We start from the raw sequence: 26,058 nt of genomic DNA, 5'->3' as shown, positions 1-26,058 counted from the left end.
ATGCCATTGTTTGTTTAAGATAGCTAGGCAAAGATTCTGCACGTTCTGTAATTTTTTTTTTAATTCAGAATTTTCCAGCACTTACTGTAAAAATTAAAAACTCACTTATTTAAAAAAATGAGGTATAATTTTGATTCCACCTCCCTGGAATTTTTAAACACAAACCACTCATCAACTTCTCGAGTAAGTTTGAAGCAAACTTCAGTTTCTATCTTAGAGACACTTCTGTGCTTCTCTAAAATACAAACATTCTTTTTATTGGCATGATATATAAAGAAGACCACGATGGAAATATATCCCAACTGTGGACAGGCAATTCCAGTGTGTAAGAAGTAGGATCAAAGTTTTTACATTCACAAATTCTATTTCTTGCATTAAATTTAACTGCCCCTCTTTCTGAAGGCAGACTGCCACCTAATATTTAAAAATAATAAGTAAGGAGGTAGAGGTATGTACTGCAAGAGAAATCTTCACACACTTCTGACTACAATGGTAAAACAAAATCAACCTTCTTTATTTTTGAAGGATTAATTGCATTGGTATTTAAATAAATAACATTTGCAGGTATTCAAAGACCTTTAACAAAATGCAGTACGTGTGAGTCATGTACCTAGCTAAGCCAGGATTTCATCTATTGATAAACTCACCTACTATGTAAATATTTTGCATAATATGAGGTTTTATCCAGTACTTTTTTTACTATCATCAAACCAAATATATAAAATTATAGGCTCTCTGTTCATTGTGAATAATAATAATTTTGCTTTTGTTAGCTACACTCACAGAACAAAAGACTATCTACATTTTTCCTTTTGCTAAAAAAGTTTATTTTCAGAAGATATATGTAAGTCTCTGCATACTACCAGGAACAATGCTGTTAATTGCTTCTGATTTTGCAGTTGGGAAAATGACTCATGCCATAACTGGTTTGCTCCTAGTCCAATATAAGAGGATATCAGAATTGCAGAGCAAATCTATACCCCAAACAAGACCAGATATCACTATAATGAGCATTTTAGATAATGACAGTGGACTGAAAAGCCTTGCATTGATACTCCAAAAAGCATTTTGAAAGCACTGGGAAAGTACATGGAGATGTTGTAAAAATGACTGAAAAAGAGATTACTATAGATATTTGCTTTTTTACAGTTTCTGAAATTTGGACAATTTAAAAAAAAAAAAGGAATAAGACCAACATTTGGCATAACTGCTCCTAAAATTCAAAACTGGGCAAGTTTTTTGTGTCATTTTCTTGAAACTCCCTTCCAGAATAACGTATTCCTATTTTTATGGTTGAGAAAAGAGAATTTTTTTTTCTTTATGCGCTGTCTGCCCTAGAAGTTTCATCAATAAAACACCAAAATCTGTGCGCTTTAGTGGACTACTAAATAAAATAATTTTAAACTTAGGTCTTTATAGATTTTGCAGCAGGACTCTCCCACAAAAGCACAAGATACAGTCACGTTTCAAGCTCACACTTTGAACAAAAAGACCTAAAAAATATCCAGAACTGCATTTGTTTTTTTTTACCATAGGCTTTAAACTTTTGCTAAGCGATGTGCCAGCTCAGGAACCCAGCAAAAGCAGCATTCCTACCTGGATGAGGTGAGCAGGCACTGTGATGATGCTCAGGAACCCAGCAAAAGCAGCATTCCTGCCTGGATGAGGTGAGCAGGCACTGTGATGATGCTCTGGAACCCAGCAAAAGCAGCATTCCTGCCTGGATGAGGTGAGCAGGCACTGTGATGATGCTCTGGAACCCAGCAAAAGCAGCATTCCTACCTGGATCAGGTGAGCAGGCACTGTGATGATGCTCTGGAACCCAGCAAAAGCAGCATTCCTACCTGGATGAGGTGAGCAGGCACTGTGATGATGCAGGCTGACAGGGATTTCCTGAGCAGGCCACGCAGAACATACAGGAATTTGGTCAGGCTCTGAGGATCCTCAGGAGCATCACTGCAACAAACATCATCACCCCACAGTACGGAACCCAGGCTCTGAATTCCTATCCTCAAAACATTCCTTTGTTTTTTCTGTTGGGAAAAAAAAAAAAAAAAAAAGAAAAAAAGGGTAGTTATTTTTTAAACGCTAGGAGGAATACAATTCCTAGAATGCATGTCCATAATAATTGTGTGTTTTCTGTAATCATAGTAATCTCTGTCAATCTTATAAAAATTACAAATGGAATGGAACTTTTTTTCACTGCTTAGATACCATGGATAATCTAATAGACACATGGAAATACTGAGAACTACTAATTTGTATTTTTTAACCAGCTAAATATAAGTATATTCTGAAATAAAATCTAGTAACACTAGGACATTTTACACCCTTTCTACCCTCCATCACTGTCTTAAAAATCATGCAGAAGAGTATTTTCTCCCAGTTCTAAGACAGCCTGCTGGAGTAATCAAACACAACTTCTCCCTCTATTTTCACCTTTCTGCTGTGTCCCTTTCACCACCTGACTGTTCCACAGTCTGCTTCAGTTCCACTTTTTCTGCTCCTTCTGAGAGAACAAGGTCAGAGCTTTGCTCACCAACATAGGGCCCTGCCTCAGAAGTCTCCAAGTATCATTAATGTCCCTTTCAACTTCTTCCCACTAAGTTGTAGCCACAGCTGTGGAAACACGGAGTGTGATGGGGACAGATTGTCCCTTAATGACCCCACCTTGACATGAGAGTTTCTGGTCTGCTTTAAAGCAGTGCCCAAGATAAAGCTCCTTTTCTGAAGGAACAGATGATGAAGTCAAAGTTTTAATTTGTTTATGCAAAGTAAAATATTATATCTCATGATGACAACTCTCATTTCTGCTTGTTTGATGTGACCCTGCCTGGTGGCCTTTGGAAAGGATTTTAGATATATTTGCTATCAATAGCTAAGAGAGAGAGACAAGAAACTCCCTCACTGAAAGACTTCCTGCACAAGGTGATCAAAGAAACATTTCTAGAGTTCAGGGTTCATACTTGAAGACCAGCTTTCTTTAATTATACACACACACACACACACACACATATATATATATATATATAAATATACACATATATATATAAAAATACTTGTTTTGATAAGTAAAAGCTTGCAGGTAAATCTCACTAGAGAAAAGTGTTTTCATAAACTGCACTGATGCCTCAGGTTTCAGCTTTTCTATTTTTCACATTCTGTGCTGCTTTAGTGTGTGGGTCTGAGCTTCATATGAGGGCATGGTGAGCTCTCTGCACAGAGCAGGGAGACAAAACAATTCCTGCTCCAGCTGGGCACCAAGGACAAATGATCCAAATCTCAGCCCAGGAGCACAAACAGCGTGGGCTGGAGAGAGAAAAACAAGCAGGGTGGGAGTGCCTGGGCTAAAGCTGGAATGGGACAATGAACTGCAAGGTGCAAATGGAGCAGAACTGATCCAAGGGAGAGACCCCGGGAGCGCTCGTGCATTTTGGGGCCATTTGGGTTCATCTTGGGTGCAGCCCTGGCTGGGCTCTTGTGCTGCCCAAGGTGGATCCATGGAGGAGATGCTTTGAATAAATCCCTGCTTTATTCTTTAGCTCTGTCCAGCCTCTGCTCTAGGGCAGCCTGCACAAGGCATCAGTACATATTCATTTCCAACAGCTGGAATAAACAGCAACTCACAAGCACAAACCATGGCACAGCTGCTCTGGAAATCCAGAGGAAAGGTTTTGACAAGACAAGAGGCTGCTCTTCCAAAAGCTTCCTTATCCATGTTGGGTAGGCAGAGCCTGGGTGGTGAGACACAGTCAGCCCCACATGGCTCTGCTTTTATCCACTTGTGTGTCTCACCCAGGGAGCTGATCTGCCAATTCACCTCCAGTCCCTGGGGAAGCAATCTGTGTTTCAACTCTGGCTTCTTTAGTCTCAGGCTTTGCAGGCTTTTAGGCTTTAGTTACATAAAGTGAACTTCTTACACCACTGTATGGAGATCAGGACAACAGTACAGGATAAAACAACGCTTCTCTGTACGGTATCCTCTCGGATCAGGTGTTCAGTTTTAAAAAGAATAGCAAAAAAGAGAAGTTTTTGTCTAATATTCTTTAGTTACTTCTGATCAGAGCAGATTCAGGCAGTTCTTGATGTGCACTTAAGCAACAGGAAAAAAAACCCCAAGCACTAAAGAAAATGATTTTATCCAGATATCATGGACATTAACCAGGCAGAGAAAGCATTACAGTATTTCAAAATTTCAACACAAACATACATAAAACTTACAGAAGCTTTTTAAATGAGAAAAATATTTTTTTGTTATGAGGAACATCCATAAGAACAACATACAGAGGAAATGATTGTTCTCTTAATGGCGAGAAGATGCTTATTTCACAACATCAAATCATAAGAGTAGTAAAAGATAAAGCTATTCAGACACCACATAATATCAGATGTATTTATTTGGCCAGTAATAGTACTTCTACCAGCCTTTTTTATTATATTAAAAAATATATAATATTATACATAATATATACAATTTATTTCTATTTCAGTTTATTCCAAAACTAAAATGTAAGAGAAGTGTTAAGTGTAATATTCTTGCACAACCAGCCTGCTGTAAAGAGTAGGATAACATTTTTTGAAATGCACCACTAGATCTTTAATATTCACATTAGCCTGGAAGTTTGGATTTATGTTGTAATTAAAAAAAAAATGTAATTCTTGGAACAGTGTTTGAATTGGCAGTAAAATTTATGATTATGAAGAATTCAGAAAACCCAACTCCAGGCCAACAACAAAAAAAATCCCCCCCAACTATTACCCTGAGGGACTTCAAAGTATAAAAATTAATGTTAGGAAATAGTTGCCTATTAAAGCTGTGATGTCAAACATGAAAACCCCAAAATACTCTGAAACAAAGAGGTGCTATTCTATATAACTTAATACCATGATCAATTTGTAAAGGATTCCCAGTTAAGGATCAACAGCAGAGTTACTGGGAGGCTTTAGAAAGGCTGTAAACCTGATGCTTGTATTTGTTGCTTCTAGGTAATTCAAAGTTTGATTTTCCAAATATTAACTAATTATGAACTAATAACTAATGTTTAATGACTGTATTAGGTCCTAGAGATGCCTGAGCATTTTATCAAAGGCTACCAAACCTCCAGTGGTGGTTTTCACTTATTTTCCCAGTTGTGTCAAACCATCTCTCAGGTGGAATGAGTCACAATCTGCTGAGTTTTCTTCAAATAAAGGAGTAAATCTAAGTACCATTGGCAAATTGATGTGAAAGCAGCTAAAAATATCTGAAAGTTTTACCAGTCAGGCACAGGATTATTTGGGGGTGGGGGTGGGAGTACATGCACAAACTTCTCACAAGCTTTTATGATTATATATGGCAACTATACACAGGTCCAAAAGGATACAGGCTGCTCCTTACTCTACAATCTCCACACCTGCCTACTTAAAAAGCACTTCAGAGAGCTCAGTAAATGAAATTAAATAGCAAGGAATTGCTCAGAGATTTGGCAAATAAAAGATCCAAGGTGTGTTCCAGGCCACGGCTACATTCAAGTCTGGACACATTTTTAAGAAGTGTGGATTATACAAGGCTTCTAAATGTACAAAATTTGACTGTACAAAGAAAGATGATGCAAGGGGAAAAGTGGAATATTAAAAGAAAATAACAGAAACCACTCCGGGAAATCGTATGCCTTACCTCCCTTGAAACAGAAAGAACTACATAGTGCTAATGGCTTTCTAGATCAATAAACTGGCCTGAAAACTAACTTTAAAAGTTTCACCTTTGAAATTTATATGTATTATTGAGCAAACATACACTGTTAGATTCATCTAAGTTCAGGTTTTGTTCTATTGACACTAGGACGTCATTTTGAAACATTTGACAGAAAGCAGAGAAAATAATGATTGGTGATGTTGAATTTTTGCAAGCAACAAAACACCCCAGTGCTGGCTCTGAAAAACCTTAATTTTCTTTTATATAAGTATATGTATAAAGAAAAATAAGCACTAAGAGGCTGATGTCTTGGGCAGGAGGCTGGCTGGAGGCTGGCAGGGTGTTCGTGTCACCCAGGGCTCCGAGGCAGGAGGAGCATCCCCGTGCAGCCCAGGAGGATGACACACACATCCCTGTTGCCATGGCTACCGTGGGGAGAGGGGCCTGGCAGGGACCAATGGCCTTCTCCAGGCTGGCACTGCCACCGAGGGGAGGACAAAACCCTCCAGACATCTCGGCAGAGAACAAGCACCGACATTTACACACGAGGGCTCGGTGCAGGTAATGCTCCTAAACCACACTGGCAGACAGGGAAACAGCCTTTCCTGCATCATCTCCCGGCAAAAATGATTGCCAAGCTATTCCCAAGATATGGAACTTGGATTAAATCCTTTCAGGCTCTTCAGAGTCTATGCTAATTGGCTTCTACTGCAGTAGCATTTCTATTGTACAGCAATAATTACCTTTCAATTGAGCATCGATATGTACAATTTATTATATTATTTCCATCAGCTCCAAAGGACTGCCATGTTACTGAATATGACAAAGAATAACTTACAGAGCACTGCTCAATTTAGAAAAGGTCTTCCAGCCTATGTTGTTACACTTAAAGTGTTTTTGATCCCTGCATTTTATACTTCATGAAGAGTACAGAGATTTTTGGAAGGCTGATAAGCTGATTTGTAAATTGAAATAGCATTCTTATTTCTTTACTTCTCTTTCAATGCTCACCACATAAAGATACTACCATTTAATCAATTAAAAAATTCACACCAGGTACAATAACAATAAAAAACCTGAACATTTAGGGGTAAATGTCTAACCTCAAGAATCTTGAGCAGATTATGATAAAGCTACCATTGAAAAAACCAATATTGTAGGTGAAAATGTGTTTTGCTTATTTCCATTCTATTTGGCCATCCATTTATTAACTAATTGCACAGAAAATGCACTTTACTAATGCTGCTTTACATTTCTTTCTCTGCATATCTGTAACAGGTAAAAATTCAAAAAAGCCCCTTAAAACATGAGCAACACTATTTATTTTGCTTGTCTACTTTAGCAATGTTTAGAAACAACTTGTTCCTTACTAATTTGTCCAAGACCTTGTGCAAGAAAAGCAAGAAAAGAATAGTTACAGGATTAAAGAGGAGTGTGAGGGTGTTCAGTACCTGGGGATCAGAGCCATCAAAGCCCTCCTGGGAAATGATCCTCTGAATGGACTGAAGCAGCCTTGCATAACCACTGTTCATATTCCTGTTGGTAAGCAGAAATAGTTTAGTTACACATTTCAATATTCTCCTATATGTCTCTAACAGCTGTATAAAATACAAATATGAACAGATGCAGCTCTCAGTGCAAGTGTCACATGGAAAAGAGACGTCAGAGAAGAAAAAAAACCCCAAACTCTTTGAATAAAGTTGACATTATAAGCAGTTGTGATTGCTTCATATTAACTAGTTCAGTGCTCAGACATTTAGTGAAAGCTAAAATCTCTAGGGATTAAGATAACTTAATTATGTCAGGCTCACTTACATCTAGAAGATTAATGATTTAATGTATCAACTTAAAGCTGAAACCATTCCAGCCCAGTACTAATCTTCTGTAACTGACAGAGATCTACCCAGTTGTTATTCCAAGTATACCTAATCAATGCCCTGATGAACAGAGTTGACTTTCTATGAACATTTTCATGCATTTTCACAGCTTTGTTTGCATGACAGCAAAATTGCGAGGTAGCATTTATTCTATGGATTGTTTAGAAAATATAACATTCAGAAAAATAAACAAAAGCAAACCAATGGCTAAAAATGGATTTAAGCAGACTTAACACAAAATGAAAGTTCAGCAAATCATCTTGTCAGATTTAGAAGCTCTTTACTTTCAAAGAGCAATTCAGGTGTTCACTTTTAAAAGAGAAATTGTTTTCTTAAATCCCGTGGACCCCACGGGGTGGAGTGTCTGGGCCTGATGCAGGTTCCCCACTGCAGCTTAAGCCTTTCCATCTTTTCTGTCTTTGACATTTTCTTCCAGTCTCGTCAAGGGTTGAGGATTCAAACCTCTTGCTGTAGTTCTTTTGATATACAACAGGTTATTTTGAGAATTTTGCCTTTAAAAATGTTCTTGTTTGCTCCATAATTTATGTGTCTGGTGACAGCTCAGGTTGGAAGGCACCTTGAGAGACCAGCTGGTCCAAATATTAATGAAATATTATTATTAATGTTATTCCCATTACCTTACTATGAGCCTAGACTGTTATCAAATGCATTTTACTGATGAATAAACCCAAATAAACTTGCTTTCATCACTTGGCACAGGAGAGAATTCAACTTTTCTCAGAAGCATGTAAGAATTGAAATGATCTGTCTTTTGCACCATTGCTTCAACTCAAAAATGTGTGTTTCCTTGAAGAAAACAGTATCCATACAACCCCAACCCTCAAATATACTTGAGTTATAAACATCTACAATCAAAAAAGTCATGTGGTCCTAAGAAATTTGAGTTTTCAAACAATCAATATCAAAAAACATTAAGAGATGACCTTTCTCTGATACAAACACAAAGGAGAATTTTCAAATTAAACTCTATGTTTGTTTCAGGTTTAGTACCCTAGAAGGCTACTGGCTAAACTGATGCACTTTAATAATTTAATACCTTTATGAAATTCAGACCTGAAAATTAACTGGCAGTGCATGATCTCAACCTGATATTTCATGCATAAAGTCTGCCTTGCTCTACAAAAAAAGCAAGTTGAACTTCTGAAGTCCATTACTTTCCCAGTGTTCGGTTGCAAAAGGAATGGCTAATTAATGTTCTACCTAGACTGTGTGGCAGCTGTCAGTTTACAGGGTGAACTTTAGCCCCCCATAGGAGCCAAAAATCTCTCTCTGTGTCTTTGCATTATCACAACAGATAATATTTTATTTTGCCAGAGAATATACTGCAATCAAAATATTTGCCGATTTCTGATTAATTCCTGACTTGTTTTTAAAAGCTAGTGGATAAAAGAATAAAACAACCAAAGCACTTGCAGCATTAAAGGGTCTCAAAATTCAAACAAAGAAATAAAATAGATCTTCTATTAATCTACCAGAAAGAGATTTGCAGCAAAGAAAGAATTTTCTAAAACCACGTAGTGTGTGTAGATTTTTAAAAAATGTCAAAACAGGCGCTTTTCTACCTCTTTCTAAAATATTCATGGTTCCCTTGAATTTGACCCATCTTATGTAAATAAGAGCATGAAAGACATTGTAGAAACACTGTTTACAAAAGCAAGTTGCATTACCCTTCCGGCAATATTTGCCACAATATTTAAAGAAGGAAATCAGATATTTCTTATTTTCCAATTTCAACTCTTTTTTTGGTTTTGTTGCTAAACACGATTTGATGTTGATAATGAGTTTAAACGATTCCTCCTTTACTCTTTTTTTTGTTTAGCACTTTAGTAATGGGTAAAGCAGGAGCTGGCAAGAAGGTATCCTGGTTACAACAAAGGCTCTGACTTCTCTGCTGATAGTTTCCAAGCAGTTAACAAAGGTGAGGTTATCAAGGGTATGACAAATAGCCTTGTTATGGAAAAGGACACTCCATTAGGCAAGACAGTCAAACCTGTTTTATCTAAATTTATTGGTAAATCCAGTCTCTAGATAAATTAATTCTTTTATCAAAAGCACGTACTTTCTTAAGGCAAGATTTACACGTGTTACAGAAAAAGCAGAACTTAATTATTTTGGTTCCCTTGATTGCCAAACCTTCTTGTTTGGTGATTGCCCTGAAGAAGGAGACTGAAAGTAGAGATGAAAAATAAGTGTTGCAGCAGAGATGGAAAATAAGTGTTGCCTGCAGTGCACAGGGCCACCAGAGAGGATATTCCTGCCTTCCTGCGGGGCACCAGCTCCAGCAGTGCAGCGACCAGGACACAGAATATCCTGGCAACAAGCACTGCAGAGCAGCTGCTGTCAGCCACACATCCCTGTAAACCTGGGCCCAGCACCAGCACCGGGACACAGCTGCCCTTCCCCAGCATAAAAGTGAGATAAGACAGGGAGGGTTTCTGCCTTCTTCTGGCACCACACATCCAGGCCCATTTACTGCTTCCTCTAGGAGCTTCCCAGCCTGGCTTCAGTTAATTTTTAGCATGGGGAAATGAACTTCCATCCACCTTGAGTGATTATCCCGAGGGAACCCCGTGGGCTAACTCAGCCAGCAGGTCCCAGAACTGCAGGAAGGAGAGCAAACATGGCTGTTAAATGTTATACCTACACTGTCTGGCAGGTGCCAGTTTACAGGGTAACACTTTGCCCCTCCCTCTATCAAGAAACTGGTACACACACATGTGAAAACACAGGAAACAAAAAAACACCTGATCCAAACTCTAAGGTGAACACATGATGTTGATAACCTCCAAAACTCATTTTTAATTGCAAAGAAAAGATCCGTTGTAATCTATTCAGGAAAAAAAAAATCAGCTTTCTTTCCAAGTCCATAAAGAAACCAAGTGCTTGTGTGGATAGCCAGAGAGGGACATATATATAAATATACATGATTTCTCAAAAGGGCCAAGAGTTTCTGGCCTATATAAATTCCCTACATCTCTGATCCTGCAAGGGAAACTCTGCAATTATAAAAAAAATAAAAAATACATTACCTACAATTACAGAGACAGTTCACTCACTCAGAAACAGGTGAAATAAAATGGATTTCTTTTTTGGATTTAATTTAATTTAATTTAGACATCATGACCAATGTGAATTAAAGAATCACAAATACAGAGATGAAAAGGACCTCAATTATTCTGACAGATGTTTACCTAGCTTGTCCTTAGAAATTTTCAGTGATGGAGATTCTACAATACTCCTGTCTGCAAGGCAACTTCTGGTGCAAATCATTAGAAAACATCTCCATATTTCCTGCCTGTATTTCTACTATATTTACTGCAGCCCGTGACTGCAGAAGACAGAGCTGCATCCTCTGCATGTCAGCTTTTAACTCTGCTTCCATTTTCCCAAGAACTTCCATTCTTCTTTTTAAGCCTAATATCAGGTACTGTAATTCTGAAAAATTCTTCCTTCCCATCTTGTCTTGATACTGACCTAGTACAACCTTTTTAAAATAGGGAATCCAAAACCTACTGTGTTTGTGGTCAGAAATGACAACAATCAAAGTTAGAAGACAAATGAGCTACTGTAAAGAAAGAGACTTACACAATCTACATCTCCCACAGATTTCTAAGAGTTTGCTATTCCCAGTGTGGTCTCTATTCCTCCCTGTCATAGATCATGTAGTTTTTAGACTGCGTGACAATGTTTGGAATGGTGGCTGGCTGTTACTTTGGTAACTGCCTTTACTCCCAACACCACAATTCCTTCATTTCCTTGGGAGAGGCTTCTTGAAGGAGACCTAGGTTGAGGTGGCAGGGAGAGGAAAAGGAGATAAGCCTTCCAAAGGCCAGCTTTATCTGATCATGTTCCTCACCTCATCACTCTGTGCTCTACCAATTTGCCAAGAAAATGACATAAATCCAATCTTTCTGTTAGATTTAAACTAAAAAAAAAAAAAGAGCAGAACTCACATAGTAAGAATGATGCACTTTTATCAGGCTAGCACACAAGCACAATATCAGCATTACACAAGGCTTATAAAATCAAATGCATAAAGTCCATTCCTTATACTATACTGATGAGGTAATTTGATTTTAATGTAAAATGAACTAATACTTGACAGCCATATAGTTAGTGGATGAGTCACAACATTCTCACTAGCTAGAGAAGAGAAAGTGAGTTAAATTGCTCAGTAACTGTAACAACACTTGCAACCTGTCAGAAATTTTTTGTGTCCATCCTCTATTGCTCTGCTACTAAAAATTAGAAATTATAACATGAACATATAAACAAAGTTGGTTCAAATATTTAAATAGAAAGAAGTTCTCTGCTTTGTCCTAAAACTGGGTATTTTTTACACTATCACAAGAATTTACTTCGCCAAGCAGAGACATTTGATCATGTAACACAGAACAAATTAGAGAGAGACTTGGCTTTTGCTTTGCTACAGCTCTAAGAAAGGTGGCTCATACTGCACTTCTTTCATAAATCTGAGGTTTTATATGAGTGCACTGCAGTGGAAATCAACCCCAATGAATCCCACACTGCCTCCAGGAGCTGGCCCTATACACTGGGATCTATAAAGCTAGGTATTACATGAATTATATAAATTACACCATTATATAAATTCAGTGACTGGTCCGGACAAAGGAATTGCTGGCCCAGCCTTGATGTTTCACTTGACTTGAAGTGTCTCCAAGAAAGACACAATGGATGTGTGTCTACAGGCGAAGATGAGTCTTTGCTACTGTCACTCATTTTCTCTCAGTCTTCCTTAATTCACTACTGACAGCCATAAACATAATGAGTTATTCATTCCGAGAAGAGCTTGAATAGGAAATGTTTTGTAAGACGTAATTAGTGATTGTAATTTTATTCACAGTATATTGCATTTTCCTTAGGTGAAGCTGTAGGACGTAAGAAGTAAAAGCACATCATCAACTAATCTGATCCAGCACTCTAAGCTATGTAGGTCAAGGATGGCCTGTCTCCTAAGCCCTGAGAACTGCAGAGATCCTTTTAAGGCTGACAGCCACCTGACAAGCCCATCTCTGAGCTGCTGGGGCACGGTGCTCAGGGAGGATTCACAGCCAGACAGGAACAGCTCTCCCAGTCCCCACACTGGGCTGTCAGCAGGGCTGGGCTCAACATGCAGCTAGGCTGTCCTAGTAATGTCTGTCTTAATTGTCACTGCCAACCTGCTCCCTCCCCTGCCAGTTTTCAGCTTCCTTATTCCTCTGTCTGGATTGGGATTGAAGGCACTTGAGAGGATAGTTCATGTTCAGACTCAGGTGTTTATTATTTCTTATCTATGTTACAGTCTCACAGGCAGTGAGTTCTGCAGTTCTTTACTAACAAGGCAGAAAATGGCTAACTATCTTTTGTTACAAGGCCTTTTAAGGCTAAACTATCCAATTAAGAAATGACACCTAAATTATTTTCACTTTTAACTAATAACTAATCACTTGAAGTCCACAATGTGGAGTTTCCTGACCAATTACACAAAACCACCCAAACCCATGGAGAAGGTGAAGAAGGACCAGCCTCTGCCCTAAAACCTCCATCTTGCTCTATATATATTACTATATTCTAAACCCTTAAACTCTGTTTCCTCCCCTGTGATACCACACCCTTCTATTCAAACTCCACACCCACAATCCCAGTTCTGTCATTCCATTTTGGAAGCCTTCTCCACGGCCTCAGGTCAAATGCAGTGTGCTCTTGGGGGCAGTGCCTGCCAGCACAGAAAGTCTGAAATTCTCAGTAACCAGAACTCCCACACTCCCCCAGCTGGGAGCAGAGCTCTGAGCTGTCCCTATGCCACTCCAGGTGGGTGGCACTGAGTGGCACCCACGGCCAAACTGCTCCTGACCCCCCTCCACGCAAGTGCAGCAAGTGCAGCCCCAAAATTATCATTTCCTGCCAATATGCATGCAAAATCTGAACACACAAGAGAACCACGATGTCAAAACTTACCATGTTTTCATTTTAGGCTCGAAAGGCAATTCTTCATGGAGGTAAAAACTGTGCCATTTTACAGACTGACACAGTTCTGGAGACATTTTCTTAGAAACATCATAATAATGGCCAAACTTTGTATATGTTGTTGGGCTGGTCTGTGGAAACAACAATTACAATCTTGAACTATTATCTGTCAAAGGAAAGTAATTAACTAGCAATACACTTCAAGCCTCTGTTTTTCTTTCCATTCACCCTAAATAAAAGCTTAAAGTAGAAAAACATTATAATAATTACTACTAAGTTTTCCTTCCCTCATGGTCATACTTGAAAGTGAATCTTTCACACAGAGTTCAACCTCTACTATTCCAAGTTGCAGCACCACAGTGCAGTCAGATAATTAAAAGAATGTATTTTTTGCACATGTTCTAGACAGATGATCACAAATTTGCAGAGGCCAGATCCATGAAATCAGCAGAACATCGTGTGTTCAGCCTCTTTGATTTTTCAGCCTCTGACAATTATATGGGTGCTACAGAAATATTTTCAGCTGACTTAGAAAATTTTGCTCTTTATTTATGATCAGTGAAAAAACCAACCGTTGCATCTTCATATAAGTGATTTTATTAGAAAAATAAGAAATAGTTTTAAATTATTTTCAATTCCTTGAAAATCAAATAAACAATGGGCTGAGCATTCCATGCAATAATTATGATTTGGCATAATGAAGATACATTTTCTTCAGATCTTAATTTTGGTATATGAAACACCATAAACCAGATTTTATATATACCTGTGCAGGAATTACACATTTTGAACATGCTGTGCTATTAAAGAGAGGAAATGAATGCATCTGTTTGGTCCATATTAATGGAATTCAGATCAGAACCTGCAACATTATTTGAATTATACATCTAAAATTAACCCCCCTGTCCTGGTTTAGAGACCCCACCCTCCAGACTGTTATACCATGAAATATTCAAGTAGATAGACTTTCACCAAAAATGTATTAAACTGTTAAGATTAACTAGAATGATTTGATTTAGGGTAAATATTTTGAAATTATTTGACTAATAGGTGTTAGGCTTGGTCAGTTATCAGAGAATATCAACAGTAACAATAATGCAATACTTTTCCCAGAATAACCAATGAAACCCAAACTTCTAGTTAAAAGAAATAATTAGTTTTTTAAAAAAAATTAAAAACCCATGGAATTGCTTATGACTATCTAGTCATTTGAGGCAACCAGTTTTACTAAAAATATATATATATATATTATATATATATATATATATATATATATATATATATATATATATATAAAAGCACATTCTCTAAATCAGTGTACCAATTTATTTCTTGGTATCTGAATTTTAAAGCAGGCAGTTCAATAAAACATAACATTCCATTAAAATTTAAATGTTTTTATTGTAAAATGTAACTTTATTCAAAACAAGGATTCTGAAAGCAATTTAAACAGGGGCTGTTCTTTGGCCTATAATCTATTCTTTATCCGGATTACAGATCAGAATGTTTTTACTGCAATCTCTGCCAGAGCTCATCTTTTTATTGTGTACTTCCAAGCCCCCTTAATGTTTTAGAAAGGCCTTGACTAACTGAACTTTGATCTGATGTCTTCATTGAGAAAAGCTCCAGGTTGCCCATTTCAGATGCAAATCCTTCCTGAGGCCCAATAGAGTTTAGTAAAGACAGCAAAAAAGAAGAAACAAGAAGTTTCCAGGATCCTCTTTGAGAATCCTGAGGCACATTGGTGTCCTTAATCCACCCCGCTGCACGGATTAAGGTAGGTGATAACCTCTCTGCTTCCAAAGAATGAGCACAGCGCCTACAAACTGGGTGGAGCCTGGGATTTGGCGCTAATAAAACCCCATAAAAGCAATAAAAGCTGGGTCCATGGCAGAGGGCCCTGAATAGGGCTCAGTGTCCTGCATTCCCAGGCCTAGCAGGGAGCTGCTGGAAAGCCTACCTGACTCAAGGAAGCGTGAATAATGAGACGGGGCAGAGCGGCCGCGCGCGGCGCCCAGCGCGCACTCGCCAGCCCTCTCTGCTGCTGGTACCTTGGGGTTTAAGTTTTTCTGTTCTGGTTTGATGTGCAGCTTCTAGCTTTATATTAAGCTAGTTTATAGTTTATATTTAGTGTTGCTAGGATGTTTTCACAGGATGGTGAAGACAAAACATTCCCATTCCAGCTGGAGACTCAAGGACAATCTCTTCAAACTTCAGGCCCAAAGCTTAAACAACGTGAGAAGAGGAGGGTGGGCAAGCAAGCAAGGAGGATGAAACTTCATCATTTGAAGCTATTAATTGGACAATTAACTCCTATATGCAAATGGATTAAAACTTATAAAAATGTGAGATCTTGTGACCAAGCCCTCTTTTGCTCCTATCTTGGAGCCATCTGGGTACTGCCAGGGTGTGGCCTTTGAAGGCGCTTCAATAAATTTCCTCTTCATTCCTCTGAACTCCTTCTAGCCTCTGTTCCAGCTCCTCAAGAAGGCATCACTACACTCCTTAGTGGGCTGGAGGCTCAGGCCAGCTCTTTCCTGGATTCCTGGTTTGCACAAGGAGAAATACTCTAAATTGTCAGCGAGCAGAGCGTGCTTTTACACTACCGTCTGCTGTTAATGTTTCTAATTGCAATACTAATGTGCTAGAAATCTCAGATTTAGGATGAACCAAGGCAGAAAATTGATTTCATGCTGTGACAGTTTATATATTGCCCCAAGAACATAAGTAGTTCATTCAAAGGAAAAAAAAAAAAAAAAAAGAAGAGAAAAAACCACACTGCAAAACAGGCTCTCCATATAGTCTAAAGTTGAAATTACCTCTGATACAGATATAAGTAACAAACTGGCAAAGAACATCAAGCATAACAAGGTCTTTCACTCCAACAGATTTCTTATAAATCTATTTTTTAGATTAGAAATTAAATTCACCTCTGATACAGATATAAGTAACAAACTGGCAAAGGACATCAAGGACAACAAGGTCTTCCACTCCAACAGATTTCTTATAAATCTGTTTCTATAAATCTATTTTTTCTGATGCAAGGTATGTGCAATATGTAGAGAGAAACTGTGACAGCTGTGAAGAGCACTAATACAGATACCATGCCTAAGAACAAAGACCAGGTACCTGGTTAGTCTAAACAGGGTCAAATAAAAGCAAAGGGAACATCTGAACTACCAATCAAAAATCTATTATTACTCAGAAACAGTAAACAAATCAATCATCAAAAATACCACAAAGACATCTTTTACTCAGCATTCCTGCTCTGTATTTAGCCAGATAATGGACAGAAAAGTTTCTGTTATAATGTTTAGAGTTCGAGCTAAAAGCAAAGCTAATTTTTCTCTTTCACAGTTGAAACTATTTGACAGTAGTTTTTGAAAATGCACTGGCATATTAGTTCAATCAGTTTGGAAAATATGCTTTGACATTTTATTCAACATTGGTTTTTACCAGCAAAGGAACATTGAAAGGAGGAATCACAACCAAAGTTGTTCATTAGATTATTGAACTAAATGTATTGTTACGGGTAGCAAGGCAGTATCAGATTTTTCTTCAATGGATTATAATCACCAATCCAATTAACATAGAACAGAGCCAAAACTTTATGATTACTGCAATACAATAACTGCAATTCATATTGAAAAATATCAATTTAAACCAATTTTTCACCAATTAAAATGTCCTGAGGAATTTAAAATATAGATTGTTTAAGATTGATACTTTTATTTGTGTGTTTTAATTTTTGTATAAATTTAACATACACATAAAAATATTGTGCCTCAACTATTGAGAATGATCAAGGTCCAATTCAAAAAGCAACAATAACAAGGGAAACTCTCCCATAAAGACTGAGTGAACCCCCAACTGAATTTTAAAATTATTTTTCTATTTTGTTAGAACATCAGAACACAATTGTTAACAACATACAAATGTTCATCAATGTACAAGGAACTCTGCTAGATTTTAAAACAGACAAATTACATTGGGGATGGTTCAGAATGGCACAGCAAGCTTCACAATAATAAAATTGATGAGATTATATGATTACCCTGGAGGCTGTTTGATTTGGCATGTCACCATATATAAGTCTTTTCTGACACAACTATATAGCCATGTCTGTGCAATTTCACAGAAAACCAAACATGCCAAGCCTTGTAAGATCATTTTGTCACATTCCAATTATGTTTTTAAGAATACAACTGAACTTACTAGGCAGGTATGGCTACATCTAAACCAGAATTTAAAAATGTAGCCTAAATTGTACAGACAAAACCAGGATTTGATTCTGGATAGCCAGAAATGCTGTAATTTTGTTAAAGACTGATTGTGCCGCTGGATTAAATAAGAAAGCCACCAGCCATGGGAGATTGATTATCCACAAAACACCAACAACTGTAAACTCTGAAAGACTGACCACTGAGCTTGTTCCTCACATTGTCCCTGCACAGTGCTTAGCTCCCAGTGACAGTGAGGCTGATGGAATCTCAAGTGCTTGCTTTAGTTGTTATGCACATGGATAAGCAGGTCAACAGCTTGCTTCCACACAGTATTCCACTGCAGACATCCACTAAGTCCTGTTGATTAAAGCTACTTAAGTAATTTGTGTGCAACTAAATTTGGGGCAAGTTTGGAAGCAAGCACATAATCCAAATTTTCATAAAATGCTGTCTCAATTTGATAATACTCATTGAAAAATCCCATAGAACTTAAATGGTTTTTTAAATTACTATTGTCTGCAGTGAGTTTTAGAGTACCTGCAAACTCTCAAATTCCCTTTCTTTTTGCATTGCTGTAATTGAACTATTCAGTGGTGTATGATAGTTTTCCCTCAAGAGGCAATCCTGTAACACTGCCCATTAGCAGTTCTGTTGTCTAGGTTCTACTGAAAAGCATTTGCTTTTCAAATTCATTTTGAGTGCATGAGGAAAGAAGCAGGAAATAGCCATTACCTCCATTTTTGGTAAATTTTGGTAGCGCCAGGCTATTTTCATAGAATCCTGAAAATCTTCAGACTTCACAGCTGCTGCTTCATCTCCCAGTTCCTTCCTGTAGGAATCATCAAGCAAAGGGGCTGGAAGTTCCTACAGGTAGAGAGTAAAAAAATGTCAGCTATATACAGGAGAAATAGCAGCTCAGGTTTTTATCCACACCCCCCCTCCAGCTAGATAACACAGTTATCTGAGTATAATGGGCAGCTACAAAATCTGTTACAAAGCTTGATTAAAAGAACTCTTCTGAAGGACTGGCTCCTACTAACACTGAGCAGGAAAAAAACTCACGCAATTATTACTGGAAAAATTAATTATAGAAGTAAAAGAAAGAATGCAGAATGGAAAAACCACATTTGATGCTCTGCTTCTTGAGTATTCCCATTCCCATTGAGTATCACCCATATTTTTTTTTTTTGCAATCTTTCTTTAGAGGTTGATCTCCTGAACTACTCCATTTCTGACAGTGGGCAAGTTCCCTGCATATTTAAGGCTATTTAAGCCTTTTCCCATAGCAAATTTAAGCCTATTTTAACATAAGAACTTTGTTAGCTGCTGTAAATCTTTCAGAAGTCTCCAACAGATCACAACAGCCTACAGACACCAGCTGAAAGCCACTGCAACAGGATGGTTTGAATTTTCTCTTCTATTAACCATTAGGCATGATACCTACTCATGACGGATATGTCACGGACACAAACACAGGAAAGGAAGGGGGGAATGTTCAATTCTGGATTTTTAAAGTTTGTAATGTACTTCCTGCCTTTGCTGCGCTGCTGAAAACGTGAACAACACGTGCTGAATTCAGAACTCATGCAGTGGGCTTCTTCACCTACTGGAAAAATAAAGTGCAAAGAAGTTTTCTACCCCAACTTTATCACACCCATGCCTGTAAGCTGGAGGGCACAGAATCTCTGCTTAAAACAGAACAAGGCTTAGCTGAAAACTCTGTTTTCCTTGAGCAAAGACCCTTGAGGAAGAACTTGACATGCCTCAAGGGTTAAACCCACACAGAGCTAGCCAGTAGCTCTGCATTGTGTGTGGAGACATATCAACAAGCAAATTTGAAACCTTTAGAAGAAGAATCTGGATTGAAGGGTGGGACACACATAAACACTGCACACAGGCAGGGCTTATGGTGACCATAAATACCCAGGTGACACTCATGGCTTTGTGTGGGTACACATGGTACAGACAGACACACGCAGAAAGGAGGCAAGGAAAGTTTTAACACATCCATTTTGGGTTTAGTGTTACACTTTTTTACTATTAGTAAAATTAACATTAACAGCTAGTAATAAATTATTAGGAATTTTAATATTAATTACATTCATCTGTATTGATAATTTAATAATAAATTCAATATGTATTAATGTTATTAAGAATATAATTTTATATGTATGTTTATTTTATTTAAATTTATTTTATTAGCTTTTATTATTCATTATTTAAAGATCAATATTAAAATACTACTTAAAAAGAAATAATTAATATTAATAGCTAATAATTATTAGAATTGAAAACTAATAATGTGCATATTTCTATACATAACATTAATAACAATATGTGCTACTTTTTTTCTTTTGCATAAATTAACATAGCATCTATAATTATGGAAAAAAAAAGAGATTTCAGATAGTTGCTTCTGTCTCTTCCTAGGGTTGGTCACTACACTTTCTGAGGCACCAGGCAATGGAAATGATGAAAACTTTTATAAACTTCATAACTTAATAAAGTTGTAGAAATAGAACAACTGTATCTATGTGTTTCAGCATCTCAGCAAAAGATACAAACCACACCTTTGAGCAAGTTATTTTATTTCTTTTGCTTTTACAAATGAACTGCAAAAGCCTGGTAATGACTATTCATGGGAACAATCATGTACTGAGTTATATTTTCAGATTTATCACAGCTTGTTTAAAAAATACACTTGCACACAATAAACTCATTACTGTGGTAGTAAAAATTAGACTTTTGGGGTAGGAAAGCTACACAAAGATGAAAATTTTGATTTAGTATTTACAGCTTTCATTAAGTTTACAGATTTATAACAGCTGTTTCAATAAAAAAAAACCAAAAAAACTTTAGTCAGAGTTCCATTACATCTACCCAGCAAGAAAGCAGGCAAGCTTTCAAATCAAAGATTTCTGACAGATGGGACAAAATGAAAACAGAACACTGTACTGAAAGGTTCCGAGAAAGTATAAGTGCAAACCAGAGCTGACAAGCACCCCGATGCATTTCACATACATGCAGATACAAACCACTTGCATTTACTCCTAAGAGCATTATGTGAAGTATGTTTCTTAAAAAAAAAAAAAAAGTTACTTTGAATTGTTAATTTTATAACTCAGCTATCCTCAACAGAGAGTTAATCTATCTTGTTTTCCAATTGAGATGTTACTTTGAAGACACATACTGAACAGTTCAACTATTGTGCAGATTTAATTTCCTCATACAATTATTCATAGATTTAAACATATTTAATAATAATTCAATAAATAGATTTTTTCATAAATTTAAACTTCCTGTCATAAAAAGGTCTTTCTTTTTCAGTGATGAGCTGCTGATACTTGATCATCTCAAAATATTCCTCATTTAACAGTAATTAAAAAAAAACCCAAACCAAGTTTTATTTATAAAAGTGAGTTCTGCAAAGAAGTAATTTGGAGGCCCAAGCAACATTTCCAGATCAACTTGCTCCCAGGTAATTTTTTGTAGTGGTGGGCAGTCTCTGTTTTCTTCTGAAAACAAGTGCCTGCAGAGATCATGAAATCTTGCTTAAACATTTCATCAAACTCCCTGAGCCTGCCCCTGGTTCAGACACCACCACTGGGCAGCTTCCACATCACCTGCAAAGCCAAAAGCCAGGAAATGGCATATTGTACAAGTCTCCTTCCTGCAGGTGAAGAGGAAAAGAGCAGCAATATTTCTTACAGCTACTTAATATTTTTCTCCCCAAGAATCACTGCAAGTGCCTAAAATTTGTGCTGCTGGTTCACTGTTGTTATATACTAATTGGGAAAGTCAAATTTGAGACAGGGACATTAAATACAAAAATTTGTGTATTTTACACATAAAATGTATTTCATGCTGAAAAAAAGAACAGAGGTCAAGACAATAAGGGTGAGAAGTTCTCCAAGCTGCTTAAATAACCTCATGTAACACTGAGAAAAAGTTCCTGCCTTCCAGTGAGAGAACAAAACCTTCTTACATGGCCCTGTGTGGCAGGGAGACACACAAATCCCAGCTGCTGACACCCAAAAAACTCAGTCCAAAATAATCAGAGGCACACACACCATCACTGCAACACAATTGGGCATTGTGGTGTGTCCTAACTGCTGCTAAAGATGAAGCAGATTCAGATTCAGACATCAAGGAAAAAAATCAGCTTCAGGTTTCACCTGAAGCTGATAAAAGATTTTGGCTGCCAGAGATGAAAATCCATCAAAGTATCCATCTGAAACAGCCTTTTGTTTTTTTTTTGGCCAATATAGCTTGCTTTTAATTTCTAACACAAGAAAGAGTTTTTATTTTGACATAATTAAAAACTTCTGACAATAGAAGAGCACACGCATCAGCTTAGGTCTGGTTTATTCTGTCTTGTCCCTTGGAAGGAAAAGGAGAAAAGACCAGGAGTGCTCCAAGAACTCCCTCAGACCACCACTCCAAGCTGCTTTTTAAATGCCTTTACCTAATAACTACCATGCTTAGCTGAAGAATGTTCCTTAGATGTGCCATGCTCTTGTCCCTATGCAAGAGACACTGAGATTTAAGACATTTCTGTGCCTCCTACATCTCACAGCCATGCCATTTTCTATGCCAACATCTGTTCTAAAGCAAAGAGATCCTGAATTATACTCCTGGATGTGGGGGTTGTGAACTACATGGCCTCTGAGGAGGCTCTGTACATAATAAGCTGCAGTCTGGAGAAGGTGCTCTGCCTTTGGATAATTTGAAGACCAACTGCCTGAGCTCAACCAGTTTTATTAACCTGGTTAAACACATTCCAAGATGTACTTGAGCACAAAGAGGGGGGAAAAAAAATTCCAGTCCTATTCAAGGTCAGAGTTTGTCTGTAATTTCATCATATTCTATATAAAGAATAATAAGCAGAGCTAATAAAGATTGTTTACCTCCAGATTTACATCATTATTTTATCACTGTTGATCAAACAACCAGCTCCAGATACCCTCAACTCCATTTACATCAAGCTGTAAGAGAAAAGACAGCAGAACATGCAGGAGCTGTTTGAAGGCATGCCTGTGTTCACTAGAAGCCAACATGCCTTCATCAGCCTGCCTGAAGACTCAAAAAAATACCTAGATGGTCACTGTTTTTCCTCAGGATGTACTGATTCATGTATCTCAGACCTTAATTTCAAATTTTAGTTAGTTTACTACTTCTAGAATAGTCTTCCTTTAGTTTACTTAGGGACAGAACCCATAAAGTTCCCAAAGTTCTAGCTAAAGAGTTTTTAAAATTTTATTTCTTTACATTGTCAATAAAGAGAAAACATTTATAAAAAGGAAAATATTCTAAAAGTCTTATTCTAATTCATATTACTATTTAATCATTATCAATAACTTTTTCTTTGTACCCTTTTAAAATTTTAAACCTACTTTACCTTTCTCCTAATCCTACCTTAGAACAAAAAGTGCACTAACAAATAATCAACACTAAACCCATCCCACTTCTTGATACAAGGAGCCAAAAAATCTCAAAATTAACAAAAATCTCAAATTAACAAACCCAAACCACTACAATCGGCAATACTGAAAAGACTGAATGATCCACAAATTTCTTCTTTTCTTCATATCTGCTTTTATTCTTCACAATAACTAGAACTGGAATGAAAGGCTTTCCCCTCTTCTGACTCTGGTAATTAAACACAATTCTTTCTCTCAAGAAAGGAACTCTTTCCAAACCTGACCATGCCTGAGTGACACAGAGCACCTCAGTGTGAGAGCTGGCAGCCCAGCTCTCATTACACAGATATACCCTCAAAAATATATCTGTATTACACAGATGCAGCCTCAAAAATTTATCATTACACAGATCTATCCTCAAAAATATATCTGTCATTACACAGATATATCCTCAAAAATATATCTGTCCTTACACAGATGCAGCCTCAAAAATAAAGGCCGGATGGTTGGATCTGTACTTCACAACTCCTCAGCACCATGAAAGGCTTCATTACTGCCCAAGAATGACATAATTTAGGATTTAACAGATTTCCGTTCTTCGAATCAAAATCAGAATTTTAGAAGAATGCAGTATTACCAAGACATGTGGAATTTATTTACAAAATTTCAGCCAGAATCTGGAAATCAAAGTGTTATTTAAACAATAGACCAAGAAAAGGAGAGCTGGGCTATCAGACCATAATCTATTTAATCTATTTTTGCTGAAAAATATCTCAGCTCCCACAACACAGAGCTTTGAAAAGCTTTGGGACTGACAATTTTGTGGCATCAGTGCGTCTGTCAACTTCTGAGAACTGTTACATTCTCCCAGGCTAAAAAAAGACAAATCTTTCATAAGGTACATAAAAAAAACCAAAAGACAACAAAGCATGTAGCAGTGCATTAGTTAAAATAAAAATAAAAAAAAAACCCCAAAAACATACAGCATTTCTTGGGGTCAACTAAAATACAAATCTTTGCTATGCAGCACGAACACACAAAAAGGCAGACAAGTGCTAAAGTTATTAAGGGCAGTTGGGCTGGAGAGAAGGAAGCTTGTTGCTGTTTTAAAATGAAAAAACAAAAAGTTTGGGAGGAAAAAACAGTTTTCTGAAGTGGTCACAGTAAATGACAAAGCAATTAAAATAGATTTGTTTCCTGCAAACCAAGCTATGAAGGTTTTACTGCGAAGATGGGATAATTTATTTCAGTAATAAACCTTTTATCTTTGCAATAAACTGGCGGAGGAGCTGTACCTGCTGCAGTCCAGGTCCTTCTGGGTTTGCTGCCACATTACTGAGCCTGCCTTGTTTTGGCAGATGCACGAAACAAAATCAGATTCTAACAGTTTGACCTCTCTCACTTCTTGTGTTCTCTGGGGGATAATAAAATCCAAGATACAATCCCACAGCAGTTAATGAAGCTTAACCTCACACCCTCTTAATTACCAATGCATTACACCAACTATAGGCATCATACTCCTCTCTAAGCTATTTTACAATTCTAAAGAAGTACTACTGTGCTATTATTTAGCAACATAATCCAAGCTGTATGTGAAATCCCTCTTATAAAAAATCCTTTGATCCTTACGGGTTTCAATAACTGTATAACTCAAAGTACTTAAGAATTTAAAACATTATCTATTTATGTATCAATAAATATGTTTTTCACACGGATTTATGCAACTATTTTGAAGTGTAGTAATTGTCACAAGTATGATAAAAACACAAAAAATATACTAATGGGATAATACTAAAATAAAAATACTAAAAATACTAAAATTCATGTGAATTTAAGGCTCTTTTTCATCAAGTTAATTTTTAGTATTTAAAGGACACCAGTCAGGAAGGGTAAATATTTTCTTTTCAACAATGCATTACATAAATGTCAGTTTAAAGGGCCCTACTCCCAAAAGGGGGGAGGATTCTATTCTGATTTTAAATACTTGTGAATACAAGGTGTTTTTTTAAAGAATATAAATGAATGGATACCCATTTTTCTAATTTCAGCAGCCCTGATACAATAACTTATTTCCATCTCCAGGTAAGGCTGGTCTACAGAAATTTTTCCTTGACATTCAGAAAGACCTAATGTGTGCCAGCCCAGGGTAAACATGAATTGTGTGAAGAGAAACAGGAAGCAATATTTTAGGAAATAAGAAGAGCCAGTTGCAAGTACTCTAAGCAGTCTATTTTTAAGCCATGAGAATACAGTCTATACTCCACATGCACAGAAGTAAACCCCACACTTAAGTCACAGAACTCTTTTGCTGTAACTCCCTTGCACTGTGGCTGCATTTCACACTTACACCCAAGAATGCCTATCAAACAATCAGACGAATTTTTTTTTAAATTTCATATTTTTCTGAATCAGCTCATGAATGCTTAAGTGTGTGACAGATAAATATAGCAGAGAATGAGAAGGTAAAATTGTGTGAAGGAACTGAGTGTCCTTGTCCCAAACTCTGTAAACCCTGCTGCAGTGCATAATGCACAGGCCTGAGCCTAAACAGAGTTATCATTAACAGAAAACAGAGTTATTCCTGAAAACCTTCAGAGACGAGCACTGGAAGCAATAGCTCATTAACTGAACAAAGCAACTCTACAAAGTTACCAACTAGATCTGTTAAACAGGTATTTGTGGACGTTGAAACCTAAACATTTAGATTTTACCACTTTTCTGATACATTTTAAAGGCCAAGAAAGTGTCACAGCTGAGACAGCCACAATACCCAGAGTGTTCCCACAATTCCAGAAGGCTTCAGCCCATAGAGATTAACACCAGACCACTTCAGAAGGCTGCAAGCATCTGCTCCTCTTGTCCTTCAGCCCAACCTT

The 26,058-nt window shown here is 37.2% G+C and overlaps 1 protein-coding gene across 5 annotated transcripts in view; it reads right to left on the bottom strand.

Moving 5' to 3' along the window:
- ELP4 (elongator acetyltransferase complex subunit 4) overlaps positions 1–26,058 on the bottom strand; it is a 138,136-nt gene that overhangs the window by 90,306 nt on the left and 21,772 nt on the right. For all 5 annotated transcript variants that reach the window (XR_005257156.1, XM_038138810.1, XM_038138808.1 and 2 more), the window contains 4 exons: positions 18,495–18,626; positions 13,531–13,670; positions 7,126–7,210; positions 1,845–2,033 (listed from right to left, as the gene is read on the bottom strand). Coding sequence is in view for 4 of the 5 variants with exons in the window: in XM_038138810.1 (XP_037994738.1) it covers positions 1,845–2,033; positions 7,126–7,210; positions 13,531–13,670; positions 18,495–18,626 (546 nt within the window). In the remaining variant the exon portion in view is untranslated. The remainder of the gene's footprint in view (positions 1–1,844; positions 2,034–7,125; positions 7,211–13,530; positions 13,671–18,494; positions 18,627–26,058) is intronic.

The sequence above is a fragment of the Motacilla alba genome, chromosome 5 (genome assembly GCF_015832195.1).
Source record: "Motacilla alba alba isolate MOTALB_02 chromosome 5, Motacilla_alba_V1.0_pri, whole genome shotgun sequence".
NCBI lineage: Eukaryota > Metazoa > Chordata > Aves > Passeriformes > Motacillidae > Motacilla > Motacilla alba.
Note: the sequence above shows the minus strand (reverse complement) of the source record. Positions and strands in the feature narration are given on the sequence as shown.